The following is a 26,992-nucleotide window of genomic DNA, read 5'->3' as shown; positions in this document are numbered from 1 at the left end:
TTTTGTTCCTGATTTACAGCATTCGCAGTTCTTTTGGTATTTATTCCAGAATATTAGGTTGCCGAAGATGTTTTTTATAAGTTCTGGATTTGTTGAGTTTGGTTTTCTCATCAAATTCCAAACTTTGTTCAAACTGTTATGTGATGTTGCATTAAAACTTTAATATGCTGTCGCCTTAATGCAGTAACTCAGTACCACTTTCTCAAGGGCAAGTAGGGATGGGCATGAAATTCAGGCCTTGTCCATGATGCTCATGCTCCATGAATAGAATAAAACTAGTTTTGTGATCAGAAAGATGCATGGAAGCGTATTACCTCATTTCGATCTTCCACTGTGAATTCTCCACAGAAATTGCCTACCAATAAAGAAGGTAGCCCATCTATCAGATTGGGTGTTCCAAGAATAAGCCGCCTTAAAAATTTTAAGACTCGTTCATATTGGCCTGTAAATTAGAAGAGAAATTCTTCAAAATTTGTAATGTTTAGTGAGTTTATAGTTTATTTTAAATTGTTACAGGGTTTAACAACTTAAAAGAAAATAATTGAAAAGTGTTTCATTTTACAGCTACCAGCAAATAAATGTTAACATATTTGAGTATTCAAATTGTTTACCAATAAACCTTGTTAAGTAATCACCTGAAGTTGCTAGCACCTAATGATTGCAGCCTCGCTTTCTAACTTTTTAATTGGGTTTCTCCTTCATGCCTGCAATGCTTTTTTATTTTTGTTGCTACGAAGTTTCTGTTCTGGGTACATTTTTTTGGAAGGATGTGAATGCTTTGGAGAAGACGCACAAGAGGTTTACAAGAATGATTCCTGGCTGTGAACTTCAGCTATAAGATAGATTGGAGCAGATGAGAGTTAGCCTTGTCCTGAGAGAAAATAAAGAGGAAATTGGATAGAAATGTTCAAAATCTTGAAAAGTTTGCACAGTAGACTGGGAGGAACAGTTCCTACTCATAGACTACTCAAGAATTAGAAGGCACAGATGATTTGCACATAAACTAACTGTGAAATGAGAAGAAACTTTTCAGAGTGACAGGCTAGGGTTTGGACTGCATTGCCTGGAAGTGTGGCAGAGGCAGCTTCAATTGAAACATTTTTAAATGGGTATTGGATGATAGAAATAATGTGTAGGGTCACGGGGAAAGAGCAGGAGGAGGATGATATCTTATGATGTTCAAAGAGCTGGTGCAGATATGATGGGCTGAATGGCCACTATCTGCATTGCAATGATTCTGATTCTGTGTTCAATGACTTGTAGCCCCATTCCTGTAAAAGAGGTATGTTAACATTCCATGTTGTCCTGTTGAACTTTTCTTATAATCTCAGTGTCCTACGCTTAATTTGACTGACCAGGTCTGGTTTGATGTATATTCTGTTTTTCAGCAAGGTTAAAGGATAAAGGTTTGTAGTGTTGTAGAGATTAAGAGTAGTTTGCAAATCTGCAGTGTGAGCAATGATACTGCTGGCATCCATATACGGAGGCCGTGTATTCTATGGTGATCACTGTAGCTATGATGCAGGCAATTTGAGTTCAGTGTTTTCAATCTGAGTGTATTTAATACTCCCATGAGAAGGCAGGTGGGAGTAAAACTAGATTCGGTGGTGTCCAGGAGGGTAGGTGTCAGATCTGATGGTGAGGTAGGGTGGAGGCTAATGGGGGCCCCTGACTAGAAACATCAACTCTATTTCTTGTCATAAATGCCAAGTATTTTCAATATCTACAGCATATTACTTTTGCTGAAAAGCAACTGGTTGATATATTTGTCTTGTCGTCATGGCAAAAGCAAGAACACCAAATTTCTCCCTCTCGCATGCATGCGCGCACAACAATTATACAAGTAAAGAATGCTGTCTGGTTAGCACATCAACTGATCTTCAATAGCAGTGCCTTGGACAAAAATGAAGAATGATGGGATCCTTGAGCTCCCTGGTAATTCGAAAAATGCATATGTTCAACTAACTTTTTGTTTTGACAGAAGGGATCCCAAACATGAATGTAAAGCACTTCCAACCCTGCTCTCTCCCCCCGACTTGTGTACCTGTCTCCTCATGCACTCACCCCCACACGCAATCATTCACATGTAATTTATGTTTTAGGTATCAAATATGATGCTGAAAAAGAGGAATTGCAACTTCAAGAAATCAAGCAGAGAGAATTACAAAGAATTGAAGAAGCTAAGCAAAAGGTTGCTGACAAAGGTACTTTGAACAGATACCATGTAGCTTTCTTTCATTGTGCATTATATTTAATTCCTAATCAACTCTTGTTTAATTGGCTTTTCCCAATATTACCTCAATCATTTGAGCCATATATGTACAGGTTCTGCAATATTTGAATTCAGGGTACCCATACTCTGTCCACTCCATCGCTTTGATTAACTTTTGCATTTTCTTGTTTTAAGATTTCTGGCATGTACATTGTCACTTTTAAAAAATGTTAAATTAGCAGTTTTTGATGTGTTTTAAATAGTGTGCCACTTCTAGGTTGCAGTGAATTTTCTTTTCCATTGCACTGAATAACCTAAAGTAGCAGGAGCAATTTTATGGAGGTGACTTGCCATACACTGGAGCCTTGACAAAAGACAAGAAGATCCATGAACTATATTCCTATCTGACAATTAACCAGCTATTAGAGTCTCAATCTAAAAATCTTATCTGCCTTCAAACCCACCTCAGGGGGTGCATAAAATATCATTCTCAATCTTTTGACTGTTTCCTCACGAAGTGAATATCACCCAATAAAACAGTCATTCAAAAATTCTCCCCCACATGTTGCCTACAGCATCTTATTTTTGTTGTGGTCTTTAATTTATGTCCTGCTATTGATCTGACTGAGATCAGTTCACTGTCATGCAAAGTAAATCCTCACTTGAAGCTATGTTCTTAAATATCATCATTTCACATGCAACGTCTTTAAACAAATTACACTTTTCCTTAAAACCAAATTAAAAGCTGTAGTTAGGTCTTTAGTGTTTTCTTCATCAGAGGAAAAAAAGAATACCCTGCCAATTGCTGATTTCTAATTTTGGTAAATGAAATAAATTTTAAAATAAAATCACAGAAGTATAAAGAAAATATGGTAGCGTTTTACTTGTGCAGAAGTGGAAGAAACATAATCTGAGAGGAGCAGCTCTTTGAATCAAATATTCTGCTTTTTAATGTTGCTCCTCCAATTCCACCAATCACGAGTCCCTTCTCTGCCAGTCATGGTAAAGGGAGGAGATGTATGCTTGGATGAGTTTGGTGGAGTTAATCTGGCTGATCCAAGGGTCACCAGGCAGCAGAGGTGCAGGAGGTTGGAGCAGTGACCTGGCCTGGGACAGGAGAAGCTGAGTATGGGACAGGCAGGAGATGGTTGATGGTACTGCAGAATGTCAGGTCCATTGTTCAGTCATTCATTGAGTAGGTGTAGTAGGAAAGGGAGGTTGAACCGTCTAATGATTAAAATTTGAAAGACAAGCCCCCAAATCGTTATGGCTGTCGTAGAGATCTCCTTCTAATTAAACCTGAAACACCTAGAGAAGCTCACCTCACCTCATCCAATATGTTAAGGAGGAGTGTTAAATGAAAGAAAATCCCTGATATTCACTTTATAAGCAACAAGTAACTATTTGTTTAATCCGAACAGTGAACAAATTAACAGAAGCACTAACAAATCAAACAATTCCCCCTTAACTACTAATTATTCCCAAACAGAACAAAATTCTCGTGCTACACCTGCCCGCATACCTCCTCCCTCACCCCCATCCCAGGCCCCAAGAAGACTTTCCACATCAAGCAGATGTTCACCTGCACATCTGCCAATGTGGTATACTGCATCCGCTGTACCTGTTGTGGCCTCCTGTACATCGGGGAAACCAAGTGGAGGCACGGGGACTGCTTTGCAGAACACCTACGCTCGGTTCGCAATAAACAACTGCACCTCCCAGTCACGAACCATTTCAACTCCCCCTCCCATTCCTCAGACGACATGTCCATCCTGGGCCTCCTGCAGTGCCACAACGATGCCACCCGAAGGTTGCAGGAACAGCAACTCATATTCCGCTTGGGAACCCTGCAGCCCAATGGTATCAATGTGGATTTCACAAGCTTCAAAATCTCCCCTCCCCCTACCGCATCCCAAAACCAGCCCAGCTCGTCCCCGCCTCCCTAACCTGTCCTTCCTCCCACCTAACCCCTCCTCCCACCTCAAGCCGCACCCCCATTTCCTACCTACTAACCTCATCCCGCCCCCTTGACCTGTCTGTCCTCCCTGGACTGACCGATCTCCTCCCTACCTCCCCACCTACACTCACCTTTACTGGCTCCAGCCCCGCCTCTTTGACCTGTCTGTTTCCTCTCCACCTATCCTCTCCTCTATCTATCTTCTATCCGCCTCCCCCTCTCTCCCTATTTATTTCAGAACCCCCTTCCCCTCCCCCATTTCTGATGAAGGGTCTAGGCCCGAAACGTCAGCCTTCCTGCTCCTATGATGCTGCTTGGCCTGCTCTGTTCATCCAGTTCTACACCTTGTTATCTCAGATTTTCCAGCATCTGCAGTTCCTACTATCTGTAATATTATTGCTGTCACTGTCATCTAATAAGAGTAAATGAGAATGAAAAAGTCCCTTGAAACAAATTTGCTCCCAAAAGTAAAAATATAACCCTTGAATCTCACGAGCCCTTAAGAAAATAACATTTTGATACCCTTACCTCCGACCTTGACTATTGAAGCTCTCCTCTTGCATCTTATCACTCACTGTACAAATTTAGGTGACGGAAGAGGTGAGCAGAAGCATTTTTAAAAAAAAACAAAAAAACAGCCACCATTCAGCTCAGGATAGGAGTTTTGTTTAGGATATAGGCAGGTATGAGTTGGAGAATTGGGAAGCGGAAGAATCGTCAAGAATTTTGGCCAGGGAAATGGTAGACATAGCAAGTTGGAGGCTAGGGAGTAGGCGATACTGCTTCAAATGGTGCTGGTCAAGCCATGTGACCTAACTCCTACTGGGACATGATTTTAAAACCAATCTCCTTCACTAGACCAAAATACAAGCCTCATTGGTCAGTTAATGTTAAAACAAAATAATGTTAAATGGGGACTTGTTGTACAGGGGATTCAGTCTGTAGCATTTCTGCTTTGTGTGGATCATTACCACAACACACGTATCATTTAGCCATTGGGAAATCAGAGGATTTCTAAAAAGCCTTTAGATTTTTACAGGCATATGGTGCTTCTTTGATGCTGCGATGCTTTGGTACTTTATGAACCAAATCTCATGGGAATAGGAAAACAATCCCTTATAAGTGAGAGTATATTCTGATATCTAGCTCTGTAACATAAGCCATTTGAAGAGAAGATTAATGTTTATAGGAAAAAAAATCGACTAGTTATGTGTAGAACGTATTAAGTGCTAGAATATCTTTTTAAGTTGTGCTTAAATTTTGTATTGTATTTTAACAAATTTGTAAATCTCGGTGTTTTACTTGCAAGCTGGTGTAAACATTGACTGGAGCTATATTAACTTAGGTAATTTTCTACAGAAATGAAATCTGATCTGCATCTTGGGTATGTATTGTGACATGGAACATTGCTTGCCACATAATAGAAATTAGTAAATGTTTTAGCAGGTTTTTGATGGTGATTGATGGATTTCCTTGCCAGCAAATACACAAAGTTTGAAGTTTTTGTTTCAATATATACTGAAGGGGAAAGTATGAAATGCAATCATGTGATAACTATTATTATTAAAATTGTTCTCTCTTACAGAAAATCCAAAGGAAGGGAAGCAAGATACTTTCCTTGAAAAGTTAATTACACAGGTTATTAAGAATTTACAGGTTAAAATTACGAATGTCCATATCCGTTATGAAGATGATGTGAGTATTTAGTTCATTTATTTAAACACTGATTTTGAAAGATGACATTTGTTTTTATTTGTTACTGTTAAAACCATGTATATACTTGACAAATTTAATTGCACAAAAGAAATTTTGTCTCTGTTAAGATCACAATGTCTTTTCAGTAATATACTTGTTGTGAATTAATTAGTTATAGTAGTGGAGAACTGCCAGAGTCCTCTAGTTTTCCTTGTTGTGTCCTCCCGCAAGACATCAGTTTTACTGAGATCAAAGCCTCTACAGCAGACCTAAACCTGCAAGTATTGGTACTACAGGGCCTGTGCAGCTGTGCTCACTGACTGTTTGTTTTCTGCTGGGCAAAACATTTTGGTGACTGAATACTCTTAGTTCTGAACCTGAAATGAGTTGTTTTTTTTTTGTGTTGTAAGGAGTTTTTCTTTGTGCTATTGCAATTGCTAGAAATTCTGAGATGAAGTTATGCAACAGTGAGGCTATTCAAGCTATCAGATTGTGGCATTTGAGAATTCTTTGAGTCTGAGCCAAGAAGTGTGAAACAGATTTAAATCATGTACAGCAAGTTAAATAGAATGGAGGGAAAAAGAAATGGGATTGAGGGAAAGAGGAGACAGAAGAATAGTGTTAAGTTTTCTTTATAATCTTTATTAAGGGATGAGATTCCATACTTGACAAAATAATGAAATTTACAGGGCCATATCGACGTTTTACCTACTCTGATTGCATCGGTCATCATGTGGGCAAGTGCCCCAAGTTCACACCATTGCTTGATACCAGGACTGGTGGAAGGGGATATCTCAACAGCTCAACAACCAGCTTTGTTTAATTTCACTTGCATATGGCATAGTTTGCTGTACAATTTACATGAGCCTCATCATTATAATTTCCAGGCCAAGAACTACTCATTGGTCATAATTTTCATAAGGGTGAGACTTGATGTGTTACTCGGTTTTAGTTTGTCACCATGGGCTGGAGTTTCCTATTCAAAATCTGAAGGCAGGATGATGGGTTCTCTGACGGTGAATGAGAAATTGAGGTTTCAGTTAGTGGCAACACTGCTTTCTGTGTGAACAGCCCTGATAGAAAGGGGCTGGCTTTGGGATGTCTCCTCCTTCCTTTTTCCTACTTCTGCCTCTTAGCTGGTCACTGGTGCAAGGCTGTGCCAGATCACCACAAATCTTGATGTCTGCTCGGTCACGCATTGTCGTGCTCCTTGGAAATCGGTAGTCCAGACGAAGTGATGATGACTTAACACAAAACTTCGCATAGTATATTAGTGTTGTGTAGCAGCATGTGCTTAATTGTATTTGGGCAGATCATGTGAATGGGCTGCACATTGGAGTCACTAGATATTTGGCCAACAGCACTTGATTTGATTTATATGATTTATTGTAGTCACACGTACCGAAGTACAGTGAAAAGCTTTGTTTGCAAGTAGTACAGGCAGAAGATAGTAAACAAGAACATACGGTGCTTAGACAGAGTGAGGCATACAGGTTACACTGCACAGGAGGTGCATGAAGCAAGATCAACATTAACAAGATCAGCATTATTTGAAGTTAGAGAGGTCCACTCATCTAGTCTAATAATAGCAGGGAAGAAGCTGTTCTTGAGCCTGCTGATGCATGTGTTCAAGCTTCTGTATCTTCTGCCTGATGGAAGAAGTTGTTGGAGAGCAGTACCCGGGTGGGAGGGTCTTTGGCAGTCTTTCCGTGGCAACAAGAAGTGTAAATGGATTGAAGGTTGGCTTCCGTGATGGTCTGGGCTGTGCACGTAACCTTCTGTAGTTGCTTACGTTCCGGGGCAGAGCAGTTACCGTATCAGGCCGTTATGCACCCTATAGAATGCTTTCAGTGGTGCATCTGCTGAAGTTGCCATCCTTTTTGCTGCAATGCAGCTGAAGCAGCAGACTTGCATGATGCCTCATGGAAAAGTTGAATAAAAATGATCAAAATATTCAAAGTCCCTGTAGTTTTCAAACTTATCTGATTGATGTGTAATAACAGAGAAAATAGACCTGGTTTTTGAATTTAACAAGTTACTTTTTCTTATAAATAAATAGATTCTAATTGTAGGTAACCAACTATGAGCTTTTGATGGGTTTAAACACCCATTAACCATCGCACATGCCCCACGCATGTCTGCCCCCTGCTCCCCTCACGCCTCACACACGCCCACCCCCTGCCACCCTCACGCCTCTCACACGCCCCACATGCCTCACATACCCCCCGCGCACACTCGCACTATCTGAGTGGCGATAGGTATTGTTGGGGACGTGCAAGAGACGTGGGTGTCTTTATACACACGTTGATGAAAGTTGGTATGTAAATGCAACAGGCATTGAACAAGGCAAACGGTATGTTGGCTTTCATAGCAAGAGGATTGGAGTACAGGAGCAGAGATGTTTTGCTGTAATTGCACACGGCCTTGGTGAGACTAAACCTGGAATATTGTGGTCTTCTCGTCTCCTTATCTGAGAAAGGATGTTATGGCTATGGAGACAATGCAGCAAAGGTTTACCAGACTGATGGCTGAGATGGCAAACTGATGTATGAAGAGAGACTGGATTGTTTAAGACAATATTCACTGGTGTTCAGAAGAATGAGGGTGAATCTCCTAGAAACACACACAATTCTAACAGAACTGGATAGATTAAATGCAGGAAAGGTGTTCCTGATGACCAGGGAATCCAGAACTAGTGGCCCCAGTCCAAGGACATGCGGTAGGCCGTTTAGTACGACGACGAGGAGAAATTTCATTACTGAGTGGTGAGCCTATAGAATTCTGTCACAGGAAACTTGAGACCAAAATATTGAAGATTTTCAAAAAGGAGATGGTTATAGTTCTTAAAGCTAAACACCTCAAATAGTATTGGGAGAAAAATGGGAAAGGATACCAAGTTGAATAACGATTGCATCGATTTACTGAGCAGGCTCTCGGGGCCAAATGGCCTGTTCCTGCTCCTATTTTCTACGTACCTACGCTTCTGTGGGGGGAAGAAAAATTGGGTAAGCAGTTCAATGGCTCCAGTCCCGAGTTTGCTGAGATGATCCTTTTTGCTTGCGAGGGTTTCCTGATCTTCAGTCTCTTTTCTCCAGGTTCCTTTTACTTCTTGGGAGGCTCAGGTGATTGGTATATTATAACTGCAAAGCTTTTTGGTTGCTGGTTAACTAAAAAGCTTAGTGAGTGGTGAGATCAAGTAAATTGGCTTTCTTCGGACTTTTAAGTATTTTACTAGAGAAGAAGATATATTGCCCACACGTTTTCAAAAGTCTTCAAAGTGTTGCAAGTATTATTTCACCCAGAAGCTGTCCACCACCGATGTAGGATCCAGATTCTTGCCCTTCCTGCTTGTCTCTAGTAAGAGAGAAAACAATGTATTAGCTGTCGGAGTAGAGTTTGTAACAGATTTTAAACAACAAAAAAACGGTTAACCGTGACAGATTGCAATCTTTCTTTCACTGGAGGAAGCTGATTTGCAATAAACTTACGCAATAAACTTTTGAAAATTTTTTTATTGCAACAGCCCCTGGTTTGTGTTCCTTGACATTCTCTGAGGTGGTAGATTCCAGTGGTGAAAGGCAGATAAGTTGCCCATTGTTCTACGCTGAGCTCCCTAATCATCATGTGCAGTTATATGCTTCCTGCAAACTTCTTCCAACCTCCTTGTTCATCTTCCTGCAGCTTGTTCTGCTTGGTGTCACAAACCAAATTTATATTTTTCTGTCATCAGTATTACTGTTGAGTAAGCACAAGTGAGGTGCAACCTTGAACAGCTGCAGTATGTGTGGTAAAGGTTGGGTGGTTTTGGATTTTGACCCAGTGCTAGTGAAGAAAGTTGTATATTTCTGGATGGTTTGTGACTTGAGGTGGTGGTGCTCAAGTGATCTTTGTCCTGGATGATGGTGGTTGCCAGTTTGAGAGATATTGAAGTCATGACAAGTTTCACAGTGTATCTCATAAATGGTGCAAACTTGTAACCCAGGTTTCCAGTGGTGTAATACGTGAAATGTTTGTAAGTGATCAGTGGGGTACCAATTGAGAAGACTGCTTTGTTAAGCCTCTAATGATGTTTGAGTGGCACCTGGCCAGACAAGTGAGAAGTAGCTGTCATGCCTCTCTTGACTTGTGCCTTTTAGCTGGTGGATCGGCTTTTTGGACACTGGAGACGTGTCACTTGCTGCAGAATTCTTAATCTATGACCTGCTAAAATAAAACAAAATCCCAGAAATGCTCAATAGGTCAGGCAACATCCAGTGGAAAAGAAGAGCATTAACATTTTGAGGTGAAGATGCAGGTGGAGCATGGAGGGTCTCTATTGAATATTCATCTTTTCTGCACAGTTGTTGTCTGACCTACTGAAACTCTGCAGTATTGTCTGTGTTATTTTCCATTTCTACCATCTGAATATTTTGTTTTGTATCTCTGACCTACTTTTGTATCCACAGCACTTGTGGCTGATCCAGTTCAGTTTCTGGTCACTGGTAATACGTTAGAATGTTGATGGTGAGGGATTCACCGATGATAATACTGTTGGAGATAAAGGTGGAAATGTCAGGTTTTTTCAGTTGAAGATGCTGAGTGCTTGTTTGGGGAGAAAATGTTAGCTGCTGTGTCAACCTAATATTTTCTCCAGGTCTTGGTGAATATGAGGATGTACCGTTTAATTACTGGCAGAGTTGCAGTGCTGCTGAACTCTGTGCCATTTTAGCAAACATCCCTATATCTAAATTTTATGATGAAGGGGATGGTCCGTGACACAGCAGAAGGTGGTTGGACTTGATACTGCTCTGGGGAACTTCCGCATTGAGATCCTGTGCCTAAGATTGTCTTGGATCATAGCATGTATCCAAACAATTCTTTTCAGGTTCAGGTAATATAATAAAGAGAAGGCTCAACCACAACAATTTGCTTAAATATGAGTGTTTATTAAGTAATAATAAATGAATATAGTGGTAATAATAAATGGAAGAGAAAAGGAAAAAACAAGTCTCATGCCCTTCTAGAAAAGGCAACAAGTCTCACACCCACCTGCCTGTTCGGGGCCCTCCAGACCAGCCGTCGGTCTTAAGTTCGTTCCTGACATTGTTCACAATTCGGAGCCGAAGCGAAGTCCAGTGATTTGGAACAAAACTCACTCTCTCTTTTGCGATGTAACAAACAGACAGCACAAAAAAAAGAAGATACAAAAGACAAAACACGAATACAGAAAACAAATTGCAGGTGCTGTCTTTGACTGTAAAGGAATGTTAACAATACTCCTCTAAGGTCACGTAGCTTGTTGAGTATTGTCAACAATTTTAGCCATTCAGCCCATCCTATACAATCTATCTTCTCATGCAGCTATGGAATATCATCATTAACTTTTAGCCCTTCAGCCTACCTTATACAAAGGTGACCGTATGACAGTCAGTCGTCTTCCTTTTATGCTAGGTATATCCACAGCCATTGGAGTATCTTCGATCCCTCCTGCCATTCAACCAATCCACATGCAGACAAAAGCTGCCGTTCTAACAAATGCTGTCACTCTCACCTTTTTTAAATTCTGGAATTGAGCCCTTTTTTCCACGTTTGATCCAGGTTGTTGGAGTAGAACCAAAACTCTGCAGTTGATAAGTGCTGCTTGATAGCACTGCTCGTGATGCTTTCCATTGAATACAAAAACTTTGAATATTGATCATTGGCTGATGGAGCAGAAATGGCTGGATTCAGTTGTTCTTTTTATTTTCTAACCCGTTGCTGCATTTTAGGTGGAATGAATACTACATGCATCTGTAAGAGAAACTGGTTTTGTGTGGGAGTTTTGAATTTATCAGTGAGAAGTTTAGCATCAGCTACAATGCTCCTGTAGCCTTCTGCAATTTTAAATAATTGTAGTACACTGCAAACACTTGCAGAATTATAGCAAAGACAGAAAAAATCAATTTGCAGCTTAAATGTAAGGTTTTGCTAATCTCTTTAAATAACAATGATGGGGATTCTGTCCTGCTGCCAAATGTGAATTCAACTGTGAAGTTGAGCGTGTTGTTGGAGGGTTGAGATCAAAGCTGGCATTACTGGCATCAAATTTGTTGATGTGATTTGTTTGCTCTGCATACTTCCAGATTGTCACTGAACATTTAAGATGCTTTCCCTGATATGACGTCTGTACAGTCTTCTACTTTTGGAACTCTTTAAGATCAGCCAAGAATAGATCAGCTGTGATTTTGTAGAATATTAACACAGGCCTGAGGGCCTGAGTGGCCATTCTATTTCTCATGTTCAATGATCACATCTGTTTTTGGGCATTGAAGTCTTGCCCGTTGTCATTTCCAAATCTGATTTTTTTTGTTTGTTAGTGTAGTTCACATAATTCATATAAAGAGCACTGCTGTTCATTTCAACTTTAAGTGATTAATCATCATAACTATATCTAGTTTTGAATAGCTTTTTTCCTGTTGTAAATTCTTTTCATAATTCTATTCTTATTTGCAGATCACAAATCAAAACTCTCCATTGTCATTTGGAATTTCACTTGAGAACTTGAGTCTTGAGGTAATGTAGATTTTAAGCGTTTTAATTCCTTCATTAGTCAGATCTTTATGGCACTTCTGCCTGTTCAGTCAAAGATCTTGGTTTCAAGGTCCATATATAGACTTGAGCATTTAATCTAGCCTGAAGCTTTAATCTTGTACTGCAGGAATTCTCACTGGTAACTTTCAGAGATGATGTTAAATTGAGGCCACCGGACGTGAAACATTTTAACTCTATTTTTCCCTCTGCAGATGCTACCAGACCTGTTGAGTTTCTCCAGAACTTTGTTTTTATTACAGATTTCCAGTATTCACAGTTCTTTGTTTTTGTTACGTTAAATTGAGGTCCTGTGTACTGTCTTATTTTGGAAGATTCCATGGACTGGAAAAGACTTTGCAGTGTCCTGGGTAAACTTTTATCCCTTTATCGATGCCCAATAAAATCAGATAATTCATTGATGTATTTCATTGCTATCAGGGGACCTGGATGTGAGCAAATTTGCTGCCATATTTTCTTTACAAGTAAGCACATTTCAAAAACACTGAATTGACTCTGACATTATTGGGCTGCCCTTAGGCTGTGAAGGTGCTATGTAAAGCCACTCTCTCTCTTGACTGTTTTCCCTCCCGCCCAGTCATTGAAGTAGTATTTACGTAATCAATGACCAAACTGTGTCCTTGTTCAAGAAATTTATTGGTGGCTTATTTCAGCTGTAACAAGTTAGAGCTCCTTATGAGAGCCATCATATTAATGGTACTTTCTGTTTCAAGTTGTTCTTGCCCAATCATCTGTCTTGATCAATCCCACTCCTGTAGAATAAGGACAGGTTATTGCGATTGACTGGACCGCACTCTTGTTAATCCAAACTGTTACAAGCAGTCTACTTCTCATTTCTTGCTCCTTGTTCTTGTGTACTTCATGACTGTTTTAGCCTGTCCCAAAACCAAAATTTGAAACTGGGCTATAATTTCTGGCATTTTAAAGAAGCAAAACTTTCACGGGATATGGGCATCACTGGCTAGGCCAGCTTTTGTCGCTCATCCCTAATTCATCTTGAACTTAGTGGTGAATGACAGTTTTGAACAGATGCACTCCACGGTGAAATTAGACAGTTAATGTTATTAGGAAGGGTCACTGGACCCAAAACGTTAACTCTGATTTTTTTTCTTCACAGATGCTGCCAGACCTGCTGAGCTTTTCCAGAAACTTCTGTTTTTGTTAGTGTTATTAGGAATGGAATTCCAGAATATTAACCACTTTGGTAATGAGGGAACAGTACTATAGCTCCAAGTCAAGAAGTTGTGTGTCTGTGAAGAAGTTGCAGGTGTTTCCCATGCACCTACTGTTCTTATCTTTCTAGGTCAGTAGTCTCCAACATTTAAACGTGAGAGGACTTTTTGAATTTAAGTGTAACCCAAGACTTAACCCAGAAAATATAGAATAAATTGTCTATTTTTGGTGCCGTAAAAATCTAGTCACCAAATCTGTGACATTATCGGCAGTGACTTTGTACTTTGAGTTTGAGACTAATAGTTGTATATAGTCCATCAAATGGCTGTCTCTGAGATATGTGGAACTAAAGTGAGCAACACAGAATATTAGAAGTGGGTACCTTCCTCTGTTTGATTTCCCCAAAATCACTGACTCTTGCACTGACTTTCAGCATAATTTTGTATAGTAATTATCTCTGTATTGTTATGGACCAGACCAGAACCCCTCAAAATATATTAAGAAAGTAGCTTAAACCCTAACGTTTTCTTATTTTAAAGTTAAATTTGAGATGCAATTCAATTAGTCAAGCTACATGCTGTTAAGCAGAACTCAATTTATTCACAAACAAAGTTGCTGGAAAAGCTCAGCAGGTCTGGCACCATCTGAAGGAGAAAACAGAGTTAATGTTTCGGGTCCGGTGACCCTTCCTCAGAACCGTGTTCAATCCGAAACAATCTAGGAGGAAAGAATATCAAAAAAAATTCTGAGAGAGACTGTAGCAGGCGGGAGAGATTTACTGGCTTCCATCCCTGCTGAGACCCCAGCAGCTACTGCCGAAAGCGAACTAAAAATCCTTGATCTAAGAGAGCTTAAGCACACCCCCTCAGGCTGTTTCTGTTGCTCCAACGTTTTTTAAATTAAAAATCCAAGGCCTCACCAAGTTGTCTGTCTTCTCATAGACTACTTGGCACCTGTCCCCCAATCTCTCTCTAAAGGCAACCAGGGCTAAACGTACCTCTTACGGCCTCGGCATCGTCACAACATCAACTCCATTGTTTTACACCCGATGGAATTTGACACAGATATCATGATTTATTAAGCCACATCTAATTTGTGAATTTATCTGCTAACTTCTTCAGGTGCGCACTGACATTTTCAGGGCGAAAACTTTTTTGTTCCGACCCCCAATGTTTCCTCCGTACTGAGTGTTGCAGCATTTAATTTTTTTCATCGGGAGGACACAGACCCAGTTCAAAATGAATGCATTCTCAGCACTGATCATATATCTGCCCTTTGTTTGCCATTCACAGTTCAGCTCATTAAGCTTTGTCTGCCAAGAATCTGAAGTTGAGCATCCACGTGTTGTCTGACAGCTCACTGCACACTTATTCCTTGATTTAAGGAAAGTGACAATTTCCCTTGACTCAACCAACTCATATCAGCATCAAGGTTTAATGCACTGTAGGCTGCATAGACTTCATCAAGTAAGGATTTAAACAAGCAGTGCTGAAGGGCTGTTGCTCATAGAGTTTACGGTCTTAACATTCGTTTTATGAATGAAGCCCAGACTTTAATTGCAAGTCCTTGTTGGTGGTTTATACAGTAGCAATTGACAAAGGAAGGAATAAATTATGCAGAACACAACAAAGCTTGCATTTACACCAAACTTCAGTTGTGATAGAAGCCAGTTACTTGATTGACAGGTAGTTCTTAAGTGCACAGCTTTTGGATTTGTTCGAAGTATTCTCAGCCCTTGCTTTTTCTTTAAGGGGCACAACGATGAAAAAAATCTTTTGTTGATGTGTCCTTAAATGCTGTCAAGAACAATCAGCTGGGTGCTCAGCCTTCAGGTCCTGCTCTAGTTGCTGCAAGATGTTTTCAGGCAAAGATTCCGCTTATCTTGCTATTGTGGAAACACCAAATGGCATGCGCTGGATTATTGTTATTGTTTCTTCTTTGTTTTTAAACTTTGAATAAAGAGTCAGCTGCCACAGTCATTGATGCTTTAATTACTTTGCATCAGTGAATGGTTCATTCAGGTTTTCCAGAAGATGGCAAATGTGAAATAATGCTTCAGTGCGGGCCTTACCACATTGCTGCTGATTTTAGGGGAAAAAAGGCTGTTGAACTTGCAAATTATCAGCTGTTTGTCCAAAGCATACTGTTCAAGGAAAAGCTGATTTGAATTTACTGTGCTGAGTTGTATTGTTCCAAATTGCCCTTTTAACTTCTCAATATACTGAGAGATTTAAGGCAAACAGTCTGTTTTATAGTTGTGAACAAATTCATTTTCCCATTCTGCATGGAAGTTGTACATTTTCAGTTTCTTTTGAAATGATCCAGGCTCATCTTGCATCATTATTTACTAGCCAGTCGTGTATTTTTTTTTTTCTTACCTAAAGCAAAAACCAATATACTACTAGATACTAGCCTCCAATGGAGAACACACATTGGATTAAAGATTTACTGTACACATGTTAAACAACTGAGTTGTCCTGGCTTTTTGAACTAGATTTTAGAAATGGTTTGCCATCATGGTTGGTTGCAAGTACAGAGATTGAGTTTTAAAGTTGGGCCTGGAGGCTGCTTTGCTTTGTCGTCACTTCATTTTTGTGGTTCATCATGGTACTCTGCCACTGGTCATGCTGCAGGTAGACCTCTAGATTCAAACTTCTGGAACATCTGAAATGTTGGCTGTTTGGGTGTGAAGACACTTCTGTGTTGCAATTTATTTCCAAAGCCTGGGTCTGTCTCCGTTTCCCAGATATTGGATGTGGGTCATGGAATTGCTCCCTGTAGTTTTTCTTCATCCTGAACAGACCTCAGAGCTCTCTGCATGACGGTGGCTTCTGGAAGCAGAAGTCCTACAGCAGCACAATGATTAATTTGCGCACACCACTTGGAGGAACCTTTGATGGTGTATGAGGGACTGTGATCCACTGTTAGATACTTTGCAGTCGACTCGTTGATTACAATGTATGGGTTTGAGACCATGGTTCTAGGTTGTGAATATAGAATGAATGATCTGTAAACACTTCTTAAACTCAAAAAATGATCGATTGCTTACAGATTGGTGACTGCCTATTTTAAGCAACTGGTCATGGCCTCATCCCTCCGCTGCTTCTCTTCTCTTCTCCAGCCCCCCCCCCCCCTTTAAAAAAAAAAGGTAGTAATACTTGAAGGGTAGCTTTCAAGAGAAAATATCATAAATTTTTCCTCAAGCAGGTATGGTGTAAATGAGATAAAAAAGGAGTAAAATTATTCTTTGATAATGTAGCCACCTCATTTTCAAAAAATAGACACTGCAAAGTTTTTGAATCAATAAGTTGTAATCAGTGTACTAAAGGAAATCATTGTGTTGTAGGGAATCATTTGCTTAAGATACTGCTTCCTTCAGAGGTACTGAAGGAAGCGAGAAAGTACACGATTTAGGCAGGTTGAATAAATCTAGATCTTCCCCAAGTTTCAGACTTGCAGTTTCAGGCTGTCTCTATTTTTTTGTTTTTGTTGCTGCCACCTACCTCGTCTGAGTTTTCATCATACTAATTTGGTGGTTGCTGCTTGGGCAAGCGTGTTAGTTGAGGACAAAGATCACTTCAATCTTACCTGTACTTTTGAAAAGTCTCGACAGAGCCCTCGGCTTAATCTTACCCAGAAATCTCATGTAGGAATAATCTTAAATTTTGGTGTGTCTGCATGCTCAAGCTGAATATGACTGTACAACTTCCTAGTGCTGCTGAATCCACAACTGGGCTCCAGGACTGTACGCAGAGGTCCATCATTGAAGCTGTTCACTGACACCTGGCAATATTACCTGCCCTTATTCTGATCTCATCTTCACTACTACCAAACAGAATAGGCCAGAAATATATTTCTTAATGATACCTGGATATACTTAAGCTGCCTTTGAAAAGTTTGTGAAAACTGCAGCTTCAAGCAGGAACTCAATATCTTGTGACATCAAACCAACATTTAGCGCAAAAACAAGACTGTTTAGTCTCTTTGAAATTCTATCTTTCTGAATATGAGCAGCTCACATGTTCCAGGGAAATGTAATGCTATTTTCATAATTTCAAATCCTTTCTTACACTATAGACAACAGATGAAAGATGGAATCCATGCTTGCATGATCAGTGTGAACATGTCTTCAATAAGGTAAAACTGATTACCATTTCTAACATTAAATGTACATAATAGGATTTTGATGTGATATTTCTAAATTAATTGTTTGTATGTGTTTAATAATTTTAGCTTGTTCGATTAGACTACCTCTGTGCATATTGGAATGTCAACACCAAAATGTATTCAAAAAGCCATCAGGTTCAGGCTTTGGTGAGTTGACTTTATATGATAAATATTCTGATTCTGCGCTTTTTGCTGTGTGGGTATGTCCCTGATGCCCTACTCCCTCCCCTCTCAGAGCCGACTGCCTCTCTCCCTCCACCTTTTTGAATATTTTTCTAATTCCCTTTTGGAAGTTATCACTGACTCTGCTTCATTCACATTTTGAAGTCGTGAAGTCCAGATGATCAGAATGCCACACGTTTTTAGAAAAAACTTTCTGTTTTATGTTACCTCTGGTGCTTTTTCCAATATCTTTTCTTAAATGTGTGTTTTCTAGTTTTTGATCTTTCTGCAACAGGGGACATTTTCCCTGTTTTTACTGATTGAAATAAGTTCTGAAGTTTTGCATCTCTGGTAGCATTTTTGTAAATATCCCCCACACCCTCTCCAAGATCTTAACATTTTCCTAAATGTGTTAGGATAATTTTGACAGAATGTGACCTCCAATCTTTATTGCCTTTAAACTGCAAAAGCGCATAAGACATACTTTGAGCGTGCATAATTATAAGAATTTTATCTCAGTTGGTATTGTTGAATCCATAAGGTACAGTACTTTTGGTATGAGAAAGCACAATGTTGACTGTATTTAAATGAATGCATGAGTTATCTTTTAATGTTAAACATATACAGCTTTTGAACAGTTGACTTGCATTATCTTGATTAATATTAAGCACTTAATTCCTAGATTTTCAAGCAGGTGGGATGCTCTATTACTTCCTGGATTTTGGGATGATTCTTGCAGTCTCCGATTACAATGCCAGTTTGCAGCAGATTTTTGAAAATAATCTCCTATAGCTCAGTTATTTATACTGGGGACTAAATTCAGATTAAGCAAATGCTTTTTACTGAGAATAATGTTTGATGTGTGATTTGTGTACTCTATTGAATGGACGGTCCAACTCCTTTTAAACACCTGAACTTTTAAATGTGTTTTATTCTGATAAGTGTGAACAAATGCTATTTCTAGATATTACTGTGTAACATTAAAAATTACCTTTTCAGAAAGACTTGAAAAATGGAGTCTCAAGACGCAGCTTTATTCCAGAGACTTACCAATTCAGTAAGTTGCATATTTTTACTGTGGTATGCTTTTTAACATAACGTAATATCCTTAATCACTTCATAAAAGGTATTCCTACACAGTTTGTGCTGTCTCTTCCAAAGGAATACAATTTCTTAGACTAATCAAAAGTCAGCTTATAGATAAAAATACAAATATCCTAAGTATAAACATTAAAATTTGGAAAAATTGGCAGATTCTTACTGAAAACTAATTAAACTATGTGGCCACGTAAGGATAAAGAACCAGTTGTTGTGGTCTATGTTGGAACCAGAAACATACATCCCTGCCAAGAATCTTGTGCACTACAGTCAAAAAGCAGAACTTCTTTGGTAGTAAAAACAGGAAGTGCTGGAGAAACTCAGCAGGCCTGGCAGCATCTGTGAAGGGAGAAACAGGGTTAATGTTTCAAGTTCAATGTGACTCAACTATTATTCCAGACCTGCTAATTTTCTCCAACATCTCCTGTTTTTAGTTCAGTTTCCCAGCATCTGCAGTTTTATTTGCTTGTTCTTGGGTAGTAATTTCGGGATTATTATCTGAGCAATGAGTAATTTGGGACAGCATCAAACGGATTGAAAAAGTAATTGTTTAAAATTCGCTTGCTGTTTCAGGGGACACCACGCCATGTGGGAAAGAAAGGAGCTGTACAAATAATGTTGGTTCTAGTCCATTCTATTAAATTATTTTGCCTGAAAACAAGCTGCATTCAGTTTCTTTTCCCTACCATCGTCAACGCTGCTCACTTCTTGTTGTTTCTGCAGGAAATTCTTCCCCTCCAGTTTCAGCATGTGAAATATGATTACGTGATCCAGTTATGTAATTCTGTCCATTTAAACTTATATTGCCAATGTATTCTGTCTAAAGTTCAGATCTTGTAGCTGAATGTGATGTTTCATTTGGAGTCTGATTCAGACTCTGCAACTGAGACATAACTTTCTTCACTTTTATAATTCAGCCCTTTAGAAATCATCATTCTGTTGATCTTGAGTACTTTCAGTAGCTCCACATAGGTATCAGTGATGTTTGTACAAGGAACAGAATTCCTTTTGTTATTCCACAGCTCCCAGTATCTTATGATATAGAAAAATTCCAGTTGAATCCAAAGTGAGTGATATTGCTCTTGCCTGCATTGAATTCTGTGATGAATACTTGGTTTGAATACCAATACTATGCTGTTTTGTAACTTCCTTGCTCCTACTTATGCAATTCTGAACCTCTAGCTTAGTTCTCTGTGCATCCATCCAAGTCATTAAAGTTTAGCAGAATATTGTAGATGTAGAAATACGAAATATAAATAGAAAATAGAAATGTTCAGCAGATTGGACAACGTTTATGGGAGGATAAAGAATTAAATGTTTCAAACTTTCACAATAATACCTATGTAACAGGTTTCAAGCAACGCACTGCTGGATAAAGGACAGATGTAGAAATCTCATTGGTTTGTTTTTTGTTCTATGCATAAAAGAAATTAAACTACTTATAAAATCATGGCATCTACCTACATTGTAGGGATGCTGTTCAGCCCATCAAGTCTGCACCGACCCTCTGAAGAGCATCCCAACCAGATCCCCACATTCCCATTTCACCATGGCTAATCTACCTAATCTGCACACCATGGGGCAACTTCGCATGGCCACTCCACCTAACCTGCACATCTTTTGGACTGTGGGAGAAAACGGAAGGACCTGGCACAAACTCCACACAGACAGTCATCCCAAGCCTGATATTGAACCTGGGTCCCTGGAGCTGTGAAGCAGCATTGCTAACCCATTGTGCCACTGTACTTGCTTCACAAAATCCTTTAAAAGGTTAAGAACATAAGAACTAGGAGCAGGAATAGGCCGTCTGGCCCTTCGAGCCTGCTCCGCCATTCAATAAGATCATGGCTGATCCTTTCGTGGACTCAGATCCACTTACCCATGTTCTCACTGTATCCCTTAATTCCTTTATTGTTCAAAAAAAACTACCTTTTTTTTAAAAGCGTTTACTGAAGCAACGTCAACTACTTCACTGGGCAAGGAATTCCATAGATTACCGACCCTCTGGGTGAAGAAATTCCTTCTCAGTTCAGTCCTAAATCTGCTCCCTCTAATCTTGAGGCTATGCCCTCTTGTCGTAGCTTCACCTGCCAGTGGAAACATCCGCTCTACTTCTATCTTGTCTATTCCCTTCATAATTTTATATGTTTCTATAAGATCCCCCCTCAATCTTCTGAATTCCAATGAATATAATCCCAATCTACTCAGTCTCTCCTCATAAGCCAACCCGCTCAACTCCAGAATCAACCTAGTGAACCTCCTTTGCACCCCCTCCAGTGCCAGTACATCCTTTCTCAAGTAAGGAGACCAAAACTGCATGTAGTACTCCAGGCATGGCCTCACCAGCACCTTGTACAGCTGCAACATAACCTCTCTGCTTTTAATTTCAATCCCTTTAGCAATGAAGGACAAAATTCCATTTGCCTTCCTAATTACTTGTTGTACCTGCAGACCTACCTTCTGTGATTTATGCACAAGGACACGCAGGTCCCTCTGCACAGCAGCATGCTGTAACTTTTTACCATTCAAGTAATAATCCTTCTTACTATTACTCCTACCAAAATGTATGACTTCACATTTATTTACATTGTATTCCAAGTGCCAGACCTTTGCCCACTCACTCAATGTATCTATGAGTTAAAGGATTTTTTTAAGGGTGGAATAACAAGTTATGCTGTCTAATTTCTCATTTCTCATTGGTTTAATGCTGGGTGAGAGTGATTTGCTCTAGTCAGGGTGCTGTTAGGACACTGTATTAATATACGGGCAGCGCATCATGGGAAAATAAGCATTTTATTTGAATTTGCAGCACAGATTTGTCAGAATGGGACTAAGTTTCTATAGGTTAAATTATGAGGGGCTGGTTGTGTAGGTGCATTTGTCTTAAACAAGTCTATAGAGATGTTCCAGAGTTCCACAAAATTGGGTTTGGCTAGAAGTGAGCATGCTGTAACTGAGAGGCAAAAACAGTGTGTGGTTGTCACATGCACATTACAGAATGGGCTGGCTGTCTCGCCTAGGAGGAGTTTGCAAACAGGTGCGTGTCGAGAATGGTACTCAGGCCATCAGGCAGACCTGCAGTTACCAAGAGTGGTGGGTGTCAGCTGAGTTCACGCTTGTTTTAGAGGGCAGTTTTTAAACTATTTGAGCATATATATCGTGCTTTGAGAAGCATGAGTACCCACCTCACAGTTAGCTGTACGCAACTAAAATTTTTTTTTTACCCCTGACTTTATCTTTGATATTTATGAGTGCAAGTAGTTTAATGTGACATTTGTGCAAATATTGACTCCTTTTTCCTTTCTAGCTGCAAGTCATCAACAGATCAGAAATTGTGTGCAATCTAATGAAACCAGGGAGTAGCAGAGTCGTAGGTGCCTAGATCTCTTTAAGGGACATTGCCCTTAGTCTCCCCTGGGCTGTTGAACTTCTGTGAGTGAGGAAGGCTCCTTACTGCAAATGAAAGGACATAAATTTATCTTGTTTTTGACACTTGGATACTAACATAATTTGAGAAACAAAATTTCTATGCAAAATTTGAACTAATGTACCTTTCAACTTTTTTAAACTAAGTTTTTCAGCCATTATCTGCCCAAGCTAAACTCGAAATGAATCCACGAGCAGAAGTTGACTTTGCTTCGCCAAAAATGAACTTGGAAGTAAATCTTGAAGATATAGCAATCGAAATAAATAGGCCTCAGGTAATAATTGTGGGTTCACAGTTTGCTTGCTTCCTATGTAGCACATTCTAAACATTCATTATTTCAGTGAATCTGTTTCCAGATTTGCAAATTAATGTGGTGAAATCATTCTGATGAAGTGAAACAAAAACAGAAGAAGAGTTATGAGGAAGGGTCACTGGTCCTGAAATGTTAGCTCTGATTTCTCTCCACAGATGCTGCCAGACCTCCTGAATTTTTCCAGCAATTTTTGATTTCCAGCGTCCGCAGTTTTTTCCTGTTTTTATTCTGAAGTGAAATGTGGTTATGCCCTGTAGGTTACTGTTTGGTGTAGAATTTATGCTAAACTTAAAGATGTGCAGTTATATCAAAAGGATATGTTTGCACTGGAGAGAATGTAAAGGAGATTCACAAGGATGTTGCTTGGGTGAGCATTTCAGCTGTGGAGAGGCTGGATAAGCTTAGGTTGGCTTCTTTGGAGCAGAGAAGGTTGAGGGTGGGTACCTGAGAGGTATGAACAAGGTCAATGGAAAGCAGGTATTCCCTTTTTTAATCAAAGGATCGGTTAGAAAAATTTCATAGTTCAAGGCAGGAGTTTTACAGGGGATTTGAGGAAAAATCTTTTCATCCAGAAGGTGGTGCTCAGGAATACACTGCCTGGAAGGGTAGTTGAAACCGCTTCCTTTTAAGAAGTACTTGGATGAGCTCTTGATGTGTTGTAACATCAAGGCTATGGGCTTAGTGTGGGGAAAATGGGACTCACTTAGGTTGTGGTATATTTTTGATGGTATAGGCTCAATCAGAAGGGCTTCTACACCGTATGATTCTATCATAAATGAAACCACATTGTTGTTATTTTTTTTGAAAAGTTGCAATAAAATGATACTTGGGTATTACAATAATTAAAATTTTAACAAATAGACATCTCTGGCTGAATCATTCGCTTATAGGTAGAAGTAGGGCCATGGACAGGTTGTACGTGAGAGCCCAGTAACCAGGAGCAAGGCTCGGAGGGTCCTGCTTTGCTTGGGGCAGGGCCAGGCATGGTAATGGGATCCATGACTTATGCCCCTGCCCCAAGGGTAGAAGTTTTCCTCAGCAAGAGACCCATTTCAAAACAGTCCTTCATTTGTTCCATAAAGAAATGCACAATTTTACATCTTGTAAATGTTTTCAGAATGAAATAGGCTTCATGCTAGACATGCCAAATTCCTCAATGTTCTTATTTTTATTTATGATTATGTTTAAGTTAAAGGGCACAATTGAAAATCCTCTTGTGGTTGCTAAAGAGCTGCTGTTGTCCGGTAGTATAGCTGAGGACTGTTTCTTTTTTAAAAAAAAAAAACAGTCAAATTGAAGTAGTCCAAGAATTGCTCTTGTAGGTTAGCACTATCAATGGGATTTAGTGTGTTTTAAGGATGTTTTGAGGTGTGGGCTGGCTGAGTGAAATCTGGGAAAACTAAACTTGGCACAAGATCTTCTAAAAGAGACTTGACATATCAGACTTAAATGGTTGTAGTTTGTTACATGTTTCATTAAAGGAACAAAAGTTGGCTATTCAGCCACTCAAGTCTGTTTTGAGTCCTGTGGGCTTCGAGTTATTTTTACTCGTCAGCTGTCCATAGCCTGGGACATCTTTTACCGAATTTCAGAACTACCACTTCCATTTTGAAAATTTCAGTTAACCAAACATCGTTCCTTTTAGGGATGCAAATTCTAACAACTCCATTGTGTCAAAAAATACTATTTGAATTAATTTATAAATGTTAGTAGTTGTATTTTTAGAAGATGCCTCCTTGACCTTGCTGTGTCAGAGGAAATTGTTCCGTTGGCATCCACCGTCGTGAATCCCTTGATTAATAATAACATCCCTCAACTTGAAACTTAATTAAATACAAACCAACTTTATTGCCCATTTAATTAAATCCTTTCTAAACCTTGGTGCAGTCTGATAAATCTACATACCAGGGCTATTCTTGTAAATTCCTGTAGGATTGTGAACTTAAAGGTTTGTCCAATCAATATAAACCCATCATTTCATACAATGAATTTAGCATATTGATAGTTGCACATAATGTCTCATCTTAATTGTCTCTTATACTCAACAACTCTTTCAAGTTTCCATAGTTTCCTCTTGAGCTCAGCTTTTATACAGCCGTATGTAAGATGAGTATATAATTCCTTGCCCCCTTAGTGCACACGCATTTTACTGTTCAATCTGTTCATGGTGTTTGAAATGTTAGGCTGGTCATGGGATCAACACTTCAGCTGTGCTTCAGAGTTGTATTCCTTTCAGTTAGGCTAAATTAATTCATTTCTGACTGATATTATGCTAGAATGTGTTCCATCTGCACTATAAGCAATTTTTCTCGTGTTTCTGGCCACACAGGGGTTGCCTTAATGATCTTCAGTCCCCTGATTCAATGTCCATTTAAGAGTCAGTTGCCTTTAAAACTAGTTGGACTTTACATTAGCTATAATTGTTTGCTGAAACTATTTGTTTTGGTGCAAATATCTATTTTATATCTCCTACAAGTTAACTGTATCCATTAAGCAAATACTGCTGTAAATCTGAATAAAACAAAAGTGTCAGAAATATACAGAAAGTCTGGCAGCACCCCTACTCCTTATCCCAACTCTGTAGCACATCTGAGCAGAACACTCCTGATTGTCTACTGTCTCCTCTGTTGACCACAAGTCCCTGCACCCACATGTCAATATTTCGGTATGTTCCACCTTGCACCACAGAGTTTACAGTGGGCAGCTGCTTGCCTGAGTTGCAACAGAAAGCAGACTGGTGCATGTCACCTTTTAAACAACCTTGAACTGGGTGCCATGAGATTCTCATGTGGCACTATCTTTTTATGGAAGGACATCATTGAAACCTTTCAAAGTCATAGCAAGGAACCTAGGATCAAGAGTAGGCCATTCAGCTCTTCAAACCTAACCCACTAATCAGTTAACTCATAGTTGATCATTTGTCCCAATGCATTCTTTCCTCTGCGTCCCTAGATCGCCTGATATTCCAAGTAGCACAAATCTACTGATGTTTGTTTGTCTTTGATCAAACCTAATAATTTGAGCTTCCACTCTAGGCAATGGAATTCCTACTCCTCTCAGTCTAGACTGACTGGCCGGAGGGGGCATTCTATCAGCATCCACACCGTCAGACCCTGTAACCAAAAAGAAGGTGCAATTAAGTGGTAGAATGGATGAGGAGATGCTGCTCTCCCCAAAGTGGCCTGAGGCAAAGGCCATGGATTAACTGAACACTCCTTCACCACCTAGCTTTGTGAAATTCTCTCCGAGTCCTTGAGGGGTAGGTGCTCTCGGAAAGAGGGTTATGGATTCACACACGATGACATGATGACCTCCTCGGGCTATAGGTCCCACACACACTGCCTCTCAATGGAGTTTTGGTCCTCGCTTGCCCACTTTCTTTCATTGTCTTTTTCCTCCTTGTTCTCTCTCTTGGTTCCCCTCCTTCCCCCTACTTGGCCCTACTTCCTCTGTCCTCCCCAGATATCAGTGAAGTGCTTTAATCATTAATTTGTCAGTTGTCTGTAACCATAAAAGATTTTTTAAAAAACTGAGGGAGAGACATCCTAGGGAGTACTGGAGTTTTATTGTCCTTCAATAACTTTATAAGCGAACAGAGTAAATAGTGGTGCATTTGGCTTCGGGTAGAATGTTCTGGAATAATTTTTTTTGGCTTAGAGAAACACTTAGTTTGAAGTAACCCTTTTTTGATTGTAGTTGAGTTCTTGCCTGTAACACATTGTGGAAAACAATGGCTCCCTATAGTAGGGAGCGAGTTTGGAACTTACCTATGTGTAAATAGGGCCATTTCAAACTTTCAGACCAGAAGGGTTTGGTTAAAAACTTCGAACAGATTATTTGAAACAGAAGAAGTCTAAGTTCAGTTGTATAAAGAATTTGGGAAGAAGCTATCTTCTTTTCAAGACCATAAATTGAGGCATCAGTTAAATCAAGCCATGTAGATGTGATGAAGAAGGGAATTCTCTCTGGTGTGTGTCTTGTGAAGGAGTACTTCTGGGATTAATGGGATCCAATTTTATTGTGTGTTTTAAAACAGTTAAACTTGTGATATGATTTTTTTTTTGCACAATAAAAAAGCTTGCTTTTTTTTTTGTTACAACCATGTCTGCAGCATTGTGTGTTTGCTTCAATGACAAAAGATCACCTCGTTAAAATGAAGCTCTCTGCAAGTGAGATTTATTCTGGGATCTGACTTGTTCTTTAATAACATCAATTTGAATC

At 39.5% G+C, this 26,992-nt stretch overlaps 1 protein-coding gene across 1 annotated transcript in view; it reads left to right on the top strand.

The window, feature by feature from the left end:
• vps13a (vacuolar protein sorting 13 homolog A) overlaps positions 1-26,992 on the top strand; it is a 330,557-nt gene that overhangs the window by 39,596 nt on the left and 263,969 nt on the right. The window contains exons 5-11 of the mRNA XM_048593475.1: positions 2,103-2,204; positions 5,755-5,864; positions 12,336-12,395; positions 17,682-17,741; positions 17,838-17,918; positions 18,933-18,990; positions 22,605-22,732. Of these exons, the coding sequence (XP_048449432.1) occupies positions 2,103-2,204; positions 5,755-5,864; positions 12,336-12,395; positions 17,682-17,741; positions 17,838-17,918; positions 18,933-18,990; positions 22,605-22,732 (599 nt within the window). The remainder of the gene's footprint in view (positions 1-2,102; positions 2,205-5,754; positions 5,865-12,335; positions 12,396-17,681; positions 17,742-17,837; positions 17,919-18,932; positions 18,991-22,604; positions 22,733-26,992) is intronic.

The sequence above is a fragment of the Rhincodon typus genome, chromosome 3, assembly GCF_021869965.1.
Source record: "Rhincodon typus isolate 14 chromosome 3, sRhiTyp1.1, whole genome shotgun sequence".
In the NCBI taxonomy this organism is placed as follows: Eukaryota; Metazoa; Chordata; class Chondrichthyes; order Orectolobiformes; family Rhincodontidae; genus Rhincodon; species Rhincodon typus.
Note: the sequence above shows the minus strand (reverse complement) of the source record. Positions and strands in the feature narration are given on the sequence as shown.